Genomic DNA, 17,345 nt, shown 5'->3' with positions numbered 1-17,345 from the left:
AATCTCTTCCCGTGATCTGGAATTCTCATTATAAGCCAATCTTGCTGCGTTTGGTGCCCGGCAATCTTAGTCATGTCTGCAGGGAAAGAGATGTGAAATAGCTGGAAGACCTGGAAGAATGGAGTTCATTTATTTCTGTGATCTGGAAACAATTTCAGTTTTTGTTGATAAAAGGAAGCAAAGCATTTTTATTGTATTGGGGGAGGGGAGTCCAGGCCACACTTCTCCCTGATAATTTAATGAATAACGGTACTTTAGTAATGAATGTATAAATAGGGCAGTGAGGAGGTGACTTATAAATAATATAATGTCCCTTTATGGAGAATATAATGGTCCTTATACTTGGCCTGTGTGGTGCTGGCACATGGTGGCCAAAGTGCTCAGCAAGGACCGGAGTGGGCGGGGTTTGTGTCCACTTAGTCTGTTTTTTGGCCAATGTACTGAGGAAGGATGGGGTGGGCGGGGTTTTTGTCAGCTTAGTCTAATGTCTGACCAATGTGCTTAGGAAGTACAGCAGTGGGCGGGGTTTGTGTCCACTTAGTCTGATGTTTGACAAATGGGCTGCGGAAGGACAAGAAGGGGCGTGGTTTGTCTCAGCTTAGTCTAATGTCTGACCAATGTGCTTAGGAAGCGTAGGAGTGGGTGGGGTTTGTTTACGCTTTGGCTGCATACACACGTGCAATAATTGTCGTTGGAAAGGATCTAATGACTGCACTATGCATGAACAAGTGTACATACTGCGCCTCTATGGAGAGCGGAGGGGGAGAACAATGGAGTGGCACCCCGCTGGGCTCTCTCTCTTCACTTCCAATAAGATTGTCCGAATGACCGTCCTGGGGGATCCACGGACGATGGACGCCGTGTGCTGTACACACGCCAGATTCTCGTCCGATATCAGCCCTGAGCCGATTATCAGATGAGAATCATTGCAGGTGAGTACGTAGCCTTGGTCTGATGTCCGGCCAATGAGCTCAGGAAGGACAGGAATGGGCTGGATTTGTGTCAGCTTAATCTTGTGCCTGACCAATGTGTTTAGAAAGGAGTGGAGTGGGAGGAGTTTGTGTCAGCTGAGTCTGATGTCTGGCCAATCTGCTCAGGAAGGACAGAAATGGGCGGGATTTGCATTAGGGTAGTCTGTGTAATATACACAGACTCCGCCCCTACCTTTCCTTGCAGACAGAGCATGGCAGGGATTACCTATACCAGGCATTTATATTTATGAATGATGCATATTGTAGCTGCTAATCTCTTTTTTTGGTCCAAGTTACAATAATAGTAAAAAAATGATATTTTATATTATAATAATATTTCGAGCAGCACATATATACATATGCAGCATATATATACACATACATATATATACAGATATATAAATACAGTTTCTCTCCCCCGCAGCCAGTCATGTGATTAAACTTGTAGGCACTGATCATGTGATTTTTAGTGGGGGGGGTTATTTAATAATGATTAGCTTTGATCAAAATGTGAGTGCATTGGATATGGATAGATATTGAAATCAGACTGTAATTTATTAAAAATCAGATAATTGACATTTCATTGACATACTGATTTTTGATCATGACTACAGCCAGAGCCATGCTGGGTGTTGTAGTTCATTACCAAGCAGCAGGTTCATTCTGTAGCAGGCCTGGTGTGAGTGAGGAGATGGAGTACCATGAGTCAGAGTCTTGTCATCCTGACCACTGAATGGGAATATTCCCAGGGTGCTCATTAACCCCCATGACTCCTGGAACCATATTGTGTCTGTATAATGGATGGGGAGCTCCCAGAGCTGAAATCAGGAAAATATTTTCCTTCTATGAGCTGGAGCTGAGCCAGAAGACGCTGTGCACACACTCCTCCCGCTGCAGGAATTTATATCAGGACAGCACTTCCTACTGTATAAATGTCCTATTCATTTTGGATATTTGTAGTGCTATACTGTGCTCATGTCATGGCTTCAATCTATAGAAGCGATAACTTACAAAATGTTAAATATCATTTTAAGGTGCTGATTAGGGTTTTGTATATAATTTTGTTTATTCTGCTCAAAGAATTGCTTCTTCTATTTGGGTGAATCTAGCTAGAGTAAAATATTGCACTTCCTTTTCTAGCCAGCAGGTGGATCTCTATGCTCATTTTCACAATTTTCAGCTGCTATTAACCTCTTGTAGTAAAAAAAAAGTTTTTTTATAGAGAGCTCAGTAACCTAAACTAGTATCTACACACAGACGTGAATGGGTCACGTCAGTGACTCTACTTTTATCATCTTTACCCTGCAAAAAAAAACTATTATGCTTTCATTTTAGTTAACACATGGTGCTTTGGGAATCCTTTTTCATGTAAAATAAATAAATAAATATATTCTTAGAAAAAATTGGAAAAAAATTAAATTACCTTAATATATACAATAAAAGTGCATAGGGGGCAGGGTTTTTGCAAAATTGCATGACCGGATTGGCTCATACCCCCAGGTAGCCGTATAGGTAGGCTGTCGGTTATATAGACATAAAGGGCGTTTTTGCTACCTATCTCCTATACACATCCGATTTATGAAGCCTGCGGTGGGCAGCGCACGAGAGATCACACAACACTTCAGACACCTCCACCTTTAAGCTTTGAAGCTGTGGTCACTCTCCCTCCGACCCTGCTTGTGGTCAGGGAGTCAGTCTCCAGCGGTTAGTCGGGTCATATCGAAAAAACCACCATGTAGCCATCCTCAGGGCTCTTGTGAAATCTCTGAATCACCCGGCGCTTTTATTACACTTGACATTAAACTCAGAGGTTCTCGGGAATTAAAGGAGTGTTGTGACTTTGTAGCTGAAGTCTTTATTCTGAGCGAGGAGTGTGAACCTGCGGTCAGAGGAACCAGGGAAGCCATCCAGAAGGGGGAGAAGGTCACTTTGTATGTCTAATTATATCTTCTTTATGCAGAAATGTCCTTCTAACTACAAAGATGACAGCTGTCCCTGATTTCCAGGACAGAAACTGACACCGATTGGTTCCTGGAGGATTTTTTTCCACGGCTAGTAAAAAAAACGCCCTGGAAGTTTGCATTTTGGCTTCAGCAAAGGCAGCCCTGCCATTAAGGGGGTCTTTGCTAAAGGACGTAAATCCCCCATTGTAGATGTATACCTACCTGCCTCAAACAGCCCGATTTTAAACACAGCCAATGAAATTGCAGTATTGGTGGCACCTCTAGGTACTGCACGTTATACTTGATGACTTTGTGTGTGTGCATGTATATATAAATTGGGGTCTCCTAAAATCGAAGCTCCAATCTTAAGAAAAACCTTCCATATGAACTATATACATCTATAGAATCTATAGAACAGATAGTGTTTGGTCATCAGATTTGGCATTGACCCATACTCTACCCCTGTCGTTGACATCAAAGACTCTTTACCAACCCAATTGGCTGAGCCTTACTCTGTGTAGTGTTGGTCTTGTTTCTGTCATTGATTTCAATGGCGGTATGTGTAAAGGATGGGACCAGTGTGAAGATGACCTGATCTTGCCCTGGTGAAAGCCCCTGGATTTCAAGTCTCTAATTAAATCATATTGGAGGTCATAATTCTTTATCTATATAGTGGCCTTAGGTTTAGTATGGACAACCAAATCTCCTGCCAGCTTTGTGTTTCACCAATCCATTGGTAATTGGTCGATCGGAAGTCCCATATGGTGTTGGTTGAATTTGACCCTTTTCAGTTTTGTTTGCCTAAACTGCCCCCAATGTTTTGGCTGATTTGTAGCCAAATTTTATCCCATTTAAGTTAATGATAGAGGCACTACATAGACTCAGCAGATCGAGCTGGTGGAGGATGACTATTGGCTGTTGTGTAGTCAATCTCAATGGCAGGTGTAAAATATGGGTCGATGCCAAATCTGATCACCAAACATGAGCATTGCCCAGCTATATTTGTTCCAAGCCAAATGACCAATATTTGGCATAGACCCAAAAGCCATACACCAAGCCTAGTACTAATGTACGGCACATGTGCACCAAATTACCAATATTTGGTTTCATTTTGGCACAGACCCAAAACTATACACCAGGCCTAATCTCAATACCCAATAGTCCCAATATGCCACACTCTGTACCCTTCTGTTCATCTGAATCTAATATAAAGTGATCAGAATCCTAATCAGATTGATTTGAGTAATTTCCATTGATATTTACCATTGTGTACAACATAAATTTGAGGGTCTACCTTCATTATCACCACCTAAGTAATTTCTCTGATGTTATAGGTGAACAATATACAAAAATCAATGAAATATGTAAATTTATTGGCAATCCAAAGTCAAAACCTTGCCATATCTGTATCATAATATGTTCATCATTTGTTACTAATATTCAGCTTGGAACATGTCCCCCAGCTCTTTTTGGGGGACAGTTTATGGATTTGAAGACCCGTGGCTGATCCTTTCTCTTTGTTGGGCATGGTGACTGGTCTTTGAAAATCATAAAAGATGGTATTTTAAAGAGTGGGTTCGTTCTGAGGATCACCTGGTCTTGCCCCACAGACCCTGGATGGCAACTGAAACTGTGGACATGTAGTTCAGTAAGGTGCATATTTCAAATATGGATCCTTCACCCAATGGTAGCCAACAGTAAGCATCTCGGCTACTCTGCAGTAATCTCACCAGTGCTAAAGGATGTCAAATTACTAATCCTTTCCTATAGGTGGTCATAATACTTTATCTCGGAGTTTGGCTTTAACTGTAATGGGTGTTGGAAAACAAGTGTCTGGTTGCAGGGGTTTCAACTTTATACAAAAGGCGAAGGCGATTCATAGGGTGCTTGGCATGCAAATGGTACGCCAAATGCACCCATTGCCATTTCTGACGGAGTTTTGGAAATGGTTATAAATGCATATTAAAAAGGTCCTCTTGAAAGATTGAATGATCTAGAATGCCAATGTTTTAGGAAAAGTGTTGTTCTCTTTTAGTTACAGACCTGTTTCTTTTTACAGGGTGGACAAAGGCTCCCCGGAGGTCTGTGTGCAGGACCAAGCCGTCCCCAACATGTGCTCTGTCCGACACTCCAAGCTGTGGACCCTCTACAGGATGAACATCACAGAGATCAATCAACTGGGCTCCAACTTCCGCATTCTGGAGTTCACTGTCAATTCTATCTGTGAGTACCAATACCAGTCTGATATCTTTTGCAGTTCTGAGATGTGGAGCCCATATACTGGGAGCAGCAGTAATGATGGGAGATGGGGAAAGGAGCGTCATAATAGACCATATCCTGTAGGTGCCTCATTCATTCATGGCCATGGTGATAGGTGGGTACTTTTCATCATGGACACCCAGCCTGTTGTATATTTTCTTCAGGCAACAGAAAACTCTTCCTACCATGAAACGATTGTGTTTGGCCACTAAAAGTCCACAGCTGGTGCTCTGCTCCCAATGGTGGCCCCCATTCCTCCTCGTTGTCACCTTCTAACACTGGATGTTCCATATTTCTTGTTCATTAGCCTCTTTGGAAACCTGCAGTCCCAGCTCCTCTCTGCCTTTGGTCCCATCATTCTTTACTTAATTATTGCCCATGAGGGCCCCATCTGTAGACACGCTGGATGGAGATGAGATTGAAGGGATGTTGTGAGTCAGAATGATTATTTGGAGATGCCCCGTCACACTGACAGCACAATGACCGCATTGTCCAGGCATTCTCTACCTCTCTCCCGGGATACAGCACTCACTCCATTGTGTTACTGGAAGCCGTCCTTCATTTCATACGAGCTGTCTGAATTTTCCTCTCTTCTCTGCCAGAAAGAACTCTTTCAGTACATTCTGTGTGATTGATAAATGTGCCAGAAATATTCCACCCACAAACTTTTACTGCAGAAACTACAACTCTCCCATTGCTATATTATACTGGCTGCTGGCCCATAAAGGGTCGGGAGACTAAAGGCCACTCTAGCCAAAACTGATATGTCAGTGAATGGTAGAAGATGAAGAATTAAATCAGCCTTTTAAGGACTCCAGATCATCCCAGTTCCTTGGTCTGCATGCTTGCTGTCTTTATAATGCCTGGCTCCCACCATCTCTTTTCTCTGTTCCCACATATGTATACCTGCTATGCCCATAATGAGGATTTCCAACACCCCCATGCTGGATGCTAATGTATACAGCAGCTAGTGTTCCCATTGACTAGTGATAACACCCCTGACATCTACCAGCCAAAGGGAACATTGCCCGCGGTAATGGGTAATCGATCAGGATATGATAGTTGAAATGGCAGCATTGGAGCCAGTGGTGAACATAGCCAACAATGGGCTCCTATGCAGAAATGACCTAGGGACGAATTTACTTGTCGTCCCCATTGGGGCTCCTGTTGGCTGGGGGAGGTTTGGGGCCCTCATGCAGCCCCCTATGTGGACCTCCCCATGTCCACCCCTCAATGAAGCAAAAAAGTGGTTAGAGCCGAGCAGAGCTTTTCTCTAAGATTGGTTACATTTTGGAATATTCTAACACAAGCATGTAATTAAGCCAAAAATCTAATATAAAACGAAATTATTGGACAATATTCCAATCAATGGAATCAAAGGTATAATTATGAAAGATCACTGAGAACATAGAGGGCACCTGAACAAATCAACCTTCTGCATTGCAGTCCTCCAGTGTGGATCTGCTGTAGATGAGACATTTCACTTGTCGAGACTTTAATTGTATGGAAATCAATGATTGTGTCCCCATAGTCACCATAAACTCTTTGTGTTCCAGTCAAACCGGATCCCCCAGAAATGCTTTCAGCAGAACCGATCCCCTTTGCTCCACGGCGGCTGCTGGTCACATGGATGTATCCCCAAACATGGCCCCAGGAGCCTCATTTCCAGCTGAAGTTACGACTCCAGTACCGGCCGGTGCTCCACATGGTGTGGTCCGTGGTCAGTCACCTATTCCGTGTGTATGTACAATGGGAATGTAATGTTACAGTTTGGTGTTGATGATGTTTCAACAATTCGTTTGGGCCAGGTGGAGACGGCCAATTTGTCGGACATCATCACGGACGCATTTGTCGGGGTGGAGCATATTCTCCAAGTGAGCGCCAGAGATTTCCTGGATGCTGGAAACTGGAGCGAATGGAGCGATGAGGTCCGAGCTACACCATGGACCACTGAGGAGCCCTCAGGTATGTACCCTTCCCAAGCCAAAAAAATTGCCTATATAATACATTGAACATTTAACATTGAATGCATTATTCTCTGTGGCTCATCGTGTTTTATTTTCTACTCACAGAGTCGTTCCTCGACTTTAGCAATGAAACCACTATAGAAGAACCCGACCCCGAAATCAGGGAACCATTTGGTAAGCTTTTGGTCCGTGTATGGGATATGAGGTGACACTGGCCTGGAGGTGTTGCATGGGTTGGGATGTGGGATGGGTTTGGGTCACACCAGCTGTTTTTGCTGGTTCTGAACTGAACAGGTGGGGCGGGGGGGGGGCAGAAATGGAGGCATCGCCTTCTCTGTGCAATGAGAGGGAAAAGAAGATACATAATGGCACATGTAAGGTGGGTTTCTGGGGGTCAGATAGGTCGTAGGGCGTTTTTAAAGGGTGGGCACTGCAGAAAGTAGTCACAAGGCTTTATATGTGAAGAAGCCTTTGATCTATTAATCAATTACAAAGTTAATTCCAACACATTCCAAGGATCTTTGCAGCACCTCCATTCTTCAGGGCTTTGGAAGTGCTGGGTGAGGTCAAGTTTTTAACCAAGTGTGACTGATGTCTTAGAAATTTGGGGGGTGGCAGGACATTTTTGTTTTCTGTCTCATGACTGTGGATTGGAGTAAAGGCTGCCTGTATCCCCCTAAAAGATCCAAGGCATCAGTGGGACCCCACACTACCAGAGCATTCAAGAAAGTGGTGCCTCCAAACGTCTGGAATGTGTTGGCTGCATTTGGAGGCCCTCTGACTGTGACACCACTATTAACTTTCAATGGGTCCGACCCTGAAATTTAAGTCAACCCATGGCTTCCTGTAGCTTCTGGGGACTGTAGCCAGATCTCCCCACCATATCCCCATTATAATAAAAAGAATTGGAGGGAACCTCCAGGTAAGGTGGAGCAAGGTGAGCCAAGCCAGCCCTGGACTTCTTATAGGTCTTTTATACCTCTAACATTGAGGTCTCCCTGCTACTTCCAGGCTCTGTTCCTGTTCATTTAGGAGTTTTGGGTGCCCCAGCTGACCCTTGTCTCAGCTTGTTGAATGTCCCACATTAAATATATGGTATATTTAATGTGGGACAGGAATGGTGAGCACAGCAGTTAGACAGACCTTGGAACTCAACACAGGGTTGGTGGGACCTCCGTATTTCAACCACAGCAGGTGTACAGACCCAGCACTCAGGGTTTACCACCCACCAAATACTGAAATACCTTTATCACATCCTTGTTTCTATTACAAAGTAAGTCATAGCACAGATTCTATTTCCTGGACTAAAAGTGCTGCACATTTGGCTTTTTTAAGCAGAACCTTGCTGTGCCCCAGACCCCAGTGACCCTGCAGAGAAAGTCGCCGTGCTGATCTCATTGGGAGTATTCGCATTGGTGGTGCTGGCCCTTTTCCTGATTGCTGGCGCCTTCATCTGGTGAGTGTTATTGCTGCATATTTCTATAATATTACACCTATACATATCATTGCTCCCACATTGCACATCAATGGAGGCCATTGCCATATTGTATAGAATCCCATTCATTGCCATATTTCTTGCAGGATGAGAGTGGGCCGAACGATGAAATACGGTGGGATAAAAGCAGACTTCCTGACAGCCATTCATATGAAAGCCTTGCCAAGTAAGTGTCGCCGGATACTCATTGTCCCCATTATTTTTATTTAAAAAAATAAAGCATGGATATTTTTTTTAGTTATTTTTGCTGAAGTCCATAATGAAAGATTGAATAATTCTTTTCATTTTGTAACATTTGTCAGAAAATGATTTTTAGTTGCAATGAGCAAAATAGTCTGCGCCCCGGTCTATGTTAGAATCGCTGGGTGAAGCTTGACCCCTGCTGGCTGAAATATGCAATTTACTGGACTGCAACAACTAGTCTCAAAAGACAAAGAATTCATAGCCCTATGACTACATGTGTACACCCCTCCTAAAGAAAATAGGGGGAGTATTTTTGCCCCATTGCCTTCTGTGCACCAGTACCCCTTTCATTTTATATATATATTCCCATACATGCAACCCCTTATAACATAATTTTTTGTTTAATTCCCTGAATGTTATCAGGCATCTACCCAGAAACTAAAGCAGAATTCCAAACAGAAATAACATGATTAAATAGAGCTTTTTCTGCAGAACTAGCCAAAGGTTTCCCTGCAGTACTTTTCCCTGCCACTAGAGGTAATCATTTTGGTGCCCAGCTTTCAGTCAGTGGATGAAATTATTGGCTTCTTGTGCTGCTTCTTCCTTCTTGCTTGCATATTAAAAAAAATAGATTTAGAGGTTTTAATGATTACAGAGCTGCATTTATTTGCATTTTTCATATCTGCCCAGAGTTTAGGTTTAAAGCAAACCTGTACCCTTTATTGGTCTAGAACAGGGGTGTCAAACTCAAATACACAGAGGAAGGTTACTAGTTCATCCATAACTAACAAAAACAAAACCCTCTACACACACTTTAGGGTTGAAAAGACTATTTTCTATCTATCTATGCAGGCTGTGTGTTGTTCATCTTCTCACATCACAAGTTTGTCTGACACTAAATATTACACTATGCAGTCTCTAATGGATTGAAACAAACACAATGCCCCTGGTAGTCAGGCACCATGTGATCATTGCCTAGGCGTTGTGTCACATGATGGGTGTACAGGAATAATGTGTATGTATTGCATGTATTGAAAATGATTTTGTGAGGTGGTAACGCGGGCAGGCCAGATGTAGTTAATTTTTGGAATTCAATGGGGGGCAAAAAAAAGGAGATTTGGCCCGCAGGCCAGAGTTTGACACCCCTGAGCTAGAAGATAACCTCAAGAGTCTCACTTATCCTCCATGGCATTCTAGATGATACCTGTGAATAAAGGCTCCAGCATATTATCCTAGGATTAATTTACTGTATTTGGTCTGACTATAGATACACACCAGGACCAAATGAAAGCCATTCTTGGCAATGGGCTTTGGGTTATTACCCTGGCAGCTTGATCTTGGTTTAGATACTTGTATTAGTTGCTGTATGTAAAGTAGAATTGCATGGTAAAATGCTTCTTCTTATTATAATATTGTGACTGTTAACATGGCATGATCACCCCCCCCCCCTTCCCCAACACACATCACCACCACTATTACCACCTCTAATTCCTTAATAAAAATAGGCTCTGTATCTAAAGAACAGGAGGAGGTCAGTAGTGAGATTTGCTAAGATCTTTAAATATTGTACCCTAGTGTCATAGACGTGAGCCTTGTATGCTGATGAAACTTATATTCATATTTTCTAACCCTCTTCTTTTTCCTCAGAAACACAGATTTTGTAGTTACACAAAGAATTGGAAATCCGTACCTTACAGAAAACAGCTACCAGGAGGAATGCATCTGCAGAAAATGATTCTCCATTACAAACAATAGAGAGATGAGTTACACTCAGTTGTATTGGAGGCATTGCAGTTTAATCTGTCGAGCACCTTGCATTGGATGCAATCAGTTAGATGGTTACTCCTCGGAGGATTCACTGACAAGTCACTGACCTTCATGGCAGCTCACTAGGATAAACTCAAAGTCAGAAAACATCAATGCAAAAGACCTGGCAGACTAAGCACTAGTAGTGACTTACAGCAAACCTCAGGAGCCAGGCGGATAATGTGACTAACTTTTTGGAAATTTTTGTTGTCAATGGAAGCTCGTGTTTTCAGACTTCAAGGAAGAGTCTATAGCGCTCACCGGCTTCTGATTTCTGCATACATTTTCCATCCTTGAACTAACTGGACTTCCCGGTTCCCTGCCGGCTATAGTTCAGTTACCCGATCAATGCTGCTACCACATAGACTTTTCTTCACCGTGAACTCTGTTCCACCATCACACGGCTGTTAATGGGCCGATAAATGTGGCTGTGTGATGGGGGAATCACCGTCATTGAGGGGTCCATCCGCCAATTGTAGATTATGTTGACCTAGATGTTGTATCTGTAAGGTTCAGCATAGTCCGTTAACCACCAAGCAGTTCATGAAGCTATTTGGATCTGAAGCCTAGAGGTGGCATCACAGAAGAGTCATCTTCTCCAAATGAAAAATGTTCCACAATTCATGACTTATAGGGAAAATTTGCCATCCATGAACATAACAAAGCCAACCGTACCCCAAGGTTCGATCTTCCGGTTCTGGGATGGACAAAAAGTCTCAAGAACCCCTGCCTTCAGTAATCTGTTCGTCAAATGGTCCACCATGGGGGAATAGGCAATAGGTGGCCCTCCATCACTTCAGTCCATGGTAAATTTAAGGCAGCAAACTTTACATACTTCTTAGTAACTGCTGAGATTCTTTGAGTCCCCAAAAAACAACAGTCCCAATGAAGAAAGTATGAGATCTTCCGGGGCAACTGAACCCCAATAGAGCTTTTGGTTACTGTGGGTCTAGGTGACCATCCAAGACTTAATCATGGTATTAAAGAGATTGTTCACAGTCATTGGGAGCTTTGTAGCACCCTTAAAATTTGGTTTGGGTACACTAATCTGGGTTTGGAGACGGTTATAGATCCTCGTAATCTCACATTTCAGGGACAGCAATTCACTGCCATATTGATCACATGGGGACATCCAAGGTGACCCTTGTTGGGTGACCTCCACCAAGACGTGTCGCAGTAACAAGGTCTTCTGGTTCCTAATAAACAAATGAATGAAGGGAGGGAATTTGAGACTTTGATCTATTGGATTGAGTTTTTCTAGTTTTCTTTAATTGCTGAAAACAACAAGGAAAATCTAATTCTCCATGTAGAAGAATAGGAGGATTGGGGAGGATGGGGTCTCTGCAATTCAAACAGAGTGCCAGGGGACTTAAAAACAATCGCAAAAGTCAACAATTCTTAGAAATAGATTCAGGTCAGGATGCAATACCCGATTTTACCAGTAGATGATGCTATATGTAGAATGTTATCATTTCAGTCTTCTGTCCTGTTAATAGGAGTATAAGGATACTTTCTGTTCTTCCTGGAAAATCAATAATCAAATCAAAAATTAGAAGTTTGTAAATGTCCCCAATCTACAATGTGTGTGCTTTTACAGCTGCCTTATACCGGCTCTAGTAGTTGCCAACCTCCGTTATAAAGTCATAACGGTTAGTTAAGCTATTGAATATTAAGGGAACTCAGCAAACAAGCTGAATATCTGTTATCTGGGCATTATACTAGGATTGTGTTTTGTACTATAGTGAGTGACACCGTCAACCAATGTGAACGCAGCAAATTAAAGAGACCCTGTCTCCATTATTTTTACCTAATTATAACTTCCTCTTTTTATGTTTGTCCATATTGCTGTAGATTTGTATTGTTTTGAAGTAGTTGACGCTGCTTCCAGCCAGTGGTCACTGCTATAGTCAGTTTCAAATGTAAGTTGAGATGACAGGGTCTCTTAAACGTGACCTGTGCAGGACGGAGGGATCAGGTGTTTTATTTTGTGATAAGCCATTGGCTGGATTGTCAGTTTTTTGTTTACTGATCCCCAATCCCTACACAGGCCATGTGTACCTCTTAATAAAGGTGTCTCTGCAAATGTAAAGGGGTGGACATAGGCAATGGTGCTTGGCTGCCAATTAGGGGTGCACAAGACCCCCTTGGGAATTGTTATACAGGTGCTGGGACCCTTCCACTTATCATGTACACCTGTACATAGCTCTGTCTTTATAGCTGTCAATTGTCAATTGGGTAAAAATGGTTCGTGTATAGGCAGTGCCAACACAGGGCCCCAGGACTAGACTGCACCCTCTGACCCTTAAGGAGCTTGGGGCTGTTTCATCAATAAAGCCTACATGCCCTCTGCTCCCTCCTCTTGCTGGAGCACCCAAGGTTGAGGCTTTTTTTTTTGCCTACCTCTAGGGCCCTTTGATGGCTCCACCATTGACTGTCAATTATGTTGACTTCTTTTTACTGATTCATGTGACATTTATAGGTTCTGAGTGTGTGCATGAGAGTCCTAAAGTCCTCTGGTGACCTATCCTTTGGGATATACCCATATCCAGTAATCTCTGACTAATACTCATGTGTGATCCACACAACACTCCGTGCTGTGCCCAATAACATTTTGGATATGAGACCCCTTCTTCTTCTTGATACACCAACAGTGGGATTTTCCAGCCATCCCAACTCTACTGCTATGCACTTGGGGGCTCCACTGGTTCCATTCTCCATAATATAAATCAGAGATGAGTGGAAACCTGCATATTTAGGCAAGGTAGATCTGCAGACCTAGCAGGTGCTAGAATGGTGGAAGCCCCCTTGCCAAAAATAGGCAAAGCAGGAGTACAGACACGGGAACCCAAATCAAAGATGGTGGAAACCCTTCATAATGGGAACAGCAGATCTGCAGACCTGGGAACCCAGGGCAGAGATAGCAGGACCCCCTCAAAATGAGCCAGGAACCCAACTTAAAGTTGGTGGAAACCCTTCATATTAGACACAGTGCACTCGAAGAATCAGTGATAGGATGGTGGGAGTCCTCTTCCCCCCTTTTGGTCACAGCAGGTCTACAGACCCAGGAGCTCAACTGAAAGATGGGAAGATGGCTTTATAATGGGTATAGCAGGTCTGAAAATCTGAAAAACCAACAATGAGATAGTGGGATGTAGCTGGCACTAAAAATGTCCAAACCAAAAATGACCATTCACTTTGAGATAACCTGGGTATTCCAGGACAGGTTGGCACTCATTGTGCCCTATGATAATCCCCAATGATTTCCCAATGTGATCCCCTCCACTCCTCCATTATATCAATCTGAGCAATAAATTCTAATTTTCCTTCAGCCAATTAGAGCTCACATCTTTGATCTATAAGCATTCATTTTTTGTTATACACCTGACTGTGATCAGTGTCCTGTACATAGTTGTATCATTCTGTGTTCATGTTTTATAAATTGTTACTTTTTGTCTTTTTTTACTTGAGGACGGCCATGACTGCTTTTTTAAGATCTGCTGAGCTTTGTCGTGTTGCTCATTGTACAACTCCTCCCTCTTAATACTAATAGCAGAAAATGAATATTCCTGCCCAACTTTCTGTCTGTTGCTATGGGGAGTCTTCATGGGGGGCAGATATACTAACTGCAGCTGCACCAGGGCCCCCTGGGGCTTATGGCCCATTTCTACTAAACGTGGCTAGGAAGAGTGCTAGGACCCCTTTGGTTGTCACATGACTTACACTTCCAACTGTTAATTATTATGTAGGGAATAGATGATTTCATTTGACCAGAAGGTAAATGGGTGAGGGGGTCCATAAATTTCTCTCATGGGGGCTCTGATTAGCTGTGCCTTGGTGCAATACAGTGATTGGAGGAGCTGTACAATAGAACAGACACTTTTAGTAAAGTGCGGGAATCCCCTTTTATCTTGTACTGAAGTGTAAAGCTCCCTACTATACAACACGTCATCCTGGCAGAGTGAACCTGGAAATTGTCAGGAGCATAATTAACTTTTAGGCATCCCCAGCACCATCTGATTCTCTGGTATAAACTTTGCTTGCCATTGGTCTATAGGTGTGCTGGGGATGCAAGATTTCTGTGAACACACAGGTAACCAGTTCACTCAAGAAGCCTGTGTCTGCATCTACGACACAAAAGCAGGCAAGAATCAGCAGTATAATGTACTAAAAGACGTGCAGTGTGTATAACTGACCCGGAGATTCATTTTCTTTCTCCTTTAGTTATAAATTGCAGAAACCTTTGGAAAATCAGGGCAATAAATCCATATAAGCAATGCCCAATGTATTTTTCCCCATGACAAAGGTCAGTATAAGGCGTGCACGTAGCGACTACCTAGAAATAACGCCTGTCCCTCGCGGACTCCCCTCCCCCGCCATGCGGTCCGTTACAAAACCTGTATATATGCAATAACTCTAGATATGGACAGTATCTGTCCACAAGGCTCGTATATTCTGTATATCTAAGATAGATGTATGTTAGTCACTTATTGTGTACAATCTGTGAGATGGATGTAAGAATTCACGTACCGGAATTATATCCAGATTTATAAATCTTGTACTATGCCCAGTATTATAGGAATATATTATTAGTGTGCGGATATAAGGCCCCATGCTCATCCCTTGGATTCAGGATTTCCACCTTCAGATGGCTTATCATTGGTTATTGAAATGCAGATAATTAACCCTTCTAATTCCTGCAGGGAGTGAAGCCTGGGGATCAATGTGTCATTTAAATATCATTGCCAGCACATTAACCCATTCCCTATCATTGGCCATCTGGGAACCCCTGCCTGCGCTGCTGCATGGGTATTCCCAACCACACCCACTTTGCTGCTTCAAACAGGAAGTTCAGAAGATCTGCTGACTTCAGCCATCCAATCACGTGCAAAGAAAACCCATTTTTTTTAGATTTTTATGCATGTGTTTGGATAATCTTTACAATATGAATTTTGATCACAATCACTATGTTAAGTAAATGATCTCTGGCACGATGATTCACCTTGGTAAGTGAACAGCATTTTTTTTTTAATTAATTAATTAATCCCTTAAGCCCTAATAAATTTGGGAAAATTAAAATGAGCTTTAAAAAGCTCCTGGAATTAGGAAACATACTTTTATATTTATTTAAAATATTTTATAAAGTTGATTTTTTTCTTGGGTGTTCATTAAACAGAACCCTATTAACTCCCATTCTCCAAAACAGGGTGTTGTAATGGGGTCTCCTTCACCCCCCTCCTAAAGGGACATGTGCTATGGGATCAAATGTTATTGAATGATACTGACCCCCATTGAAGCTTTTAGACTGGTGACATCTAGTGGTAGAAATTAATTACTACAAGTTTTACAGATACAGTTTTATTATTACTTTACTGTTTTTTTTTTTTTTTTATTTCTTTTTTATTTAAATTTTAGCTGAGGTTCTGCTTTAGGATAGATAAATACAATGTCATCTGTCATTTACATCAAATTAGACAAAAGCACTCCCTGCTTAAATACATCCCTGTAGGTCATATGGAAGTCATAGTAGTCCACGCAGCAGAGACTTTAAGGTATTTAGGACCCTTTAAAAGGACTGAGTTCCCTGCTGCACAACAAACCGGGGGAGGAAAACAAGATTTGTGTCCTAAATGCTCCTATTCACTTGAATGGGAGAGGTTGGGACAACGGTTAAACCCATGGCAGACTTCTGTGGCTCACCACAGGTCTAATATAACCCCTACTCCCCCAGCACCCTGCAACTTATTATCTATGAGAGATTTATATTTGGATGGGTATAAAGTTTCTCCTAAAAGAGTCCAGATTGTGTTCCTCTTGGACCACGGCCAATGTAAAACTATAAAGGAAACACACAAGTCATCAGAAGGTGGAAAATTCCTTTAAACTGCCAATTCATGGAAATATTACAATTTCAGGACCATGACTCAGTATGTCAATATATCCAAGATCAGAAACTAATGAACTACAAGTCCCAGGATGCCTTACCACACTGGGCTAGTCATGCTGTGACTTGTAGTTCTCCCAGCTACAATTTCCATAATGTTACAGTTTTCTGGTTTGTATTGTTTTAGTAGATTTCTTTATTTGTATAATGACAAAATGTTGCTTCTGTCTGATATCTTACCAGGTTCATTTGCTTGTTGATATTGTTTTATAAAGAATCGATGTGATCCATGGTGTATATTGTATATAGGACCCGATGTATTCGTCGCTGCTTGTTTGACGGTTCCGTTATGTCTAAACGCAAAATACTTTCACTTGTAAAATAAATGTAATGAGAAAAATTGTATTTGTCATGGTTCTTTAATATGTTTTGTATGAATAATGCAGAAAACACATTTTCCATTTTAGGATACAGAGAAAGCATAAAATACACACAACATCACTTAGTTGTCTTTGTTGCATTTCTACCAATGGGGAGATCTTTTATCAGTTCTTGCCCTGCTGATACCCTACCAGGAAATAAATAGAGATCCCCCCAATGGGGACACAGATAGCCCTATCAGACATTGTAATCCTTTCCAACTTCATATGACCATTAAATTAGCCAAATTCTTCCTATGTGCCCATAGAATTGTTAAAATAGCAAAAGTGTAACGCAGCCATAAACTGAACATTATTCAATATTGTAAGCAAAACTTTATTCATTGATGGTTCATGTGTATGTATGAGGGACTGAACAGTTCCCAGATGGGGGGGCATGGAAGTTACACAGAAGTTTTTA

At 42.1% G+C, this 17,345-nt stretch overlaps 1 protein-coding gene across 2 annotated transcripts in view; it reads left to right on the top strand.

The window, feature by feature from the left end:
* The window catches only part of IL11RA (interleukin 11 receptor subunit alpha), a 23,492-nt gene extending 6,586 nt beyond the window's left edge, over window positions 1–16,906 (top strand). Inside the window, exons 3-9 of one of the 2 annotated variants that reach the window (XM_072413591.1) lie at window positions 4,974–5,137; window positions 6,730–6,893; window positions 6,982–7,138; window positions 7,246–7,314; window positions 8,476–8,596; window positions 8,722–8,801; window positions 10,466–16,906. In XM_072413591.1, the coding sequence (XP_072269692.1) occupies window positions 4,974–5,137; window positions 6,730–6,893; window positions 6,982–7,138; window positions 7,246–7,314; window positions 8,476–8,596; window positions 8,722–8,801; window positions 10,466–10,482 (772 nt within the window). In that variant the 3' untranslated portion in view covers window positions 10,483–16,906. The remainder of the gene's footprint in view (window positions 1–4,973; window positions 5,138–6,729; window positions 6,894–6,981; window positions 7,139–7,245; window positions 7,315–8,475; window positions 8,597–8,721; window positions 8,802–10,465) is intronic. The other variant, XM_072413593.1, reaches the window with a different exon arrangement.
* Window positions 16,907–17,345: the final 439 nt, after the last annotated feature.

Source organism: Pyxicephalus adspersus, chromosome 6 (genome assembly GCF_032062135.1).
Source record: "Pyxicephalus adspersus chromosome 6, UCB_Pads_2.0, whole genome shotgun sequence".
In the NCBI taxonomy this organism is placed as follows: Eukaryota; Metazoa; Chordata; class Amphibia; order Anura; family Pyxicephalidae; genus Pyxicephalus; species Pyxicephalus adspersus.
Note: the sequence above shows the minus strand (reverse complement) of the source record. Positions and strands in the feature narration are given on the sequence as shown.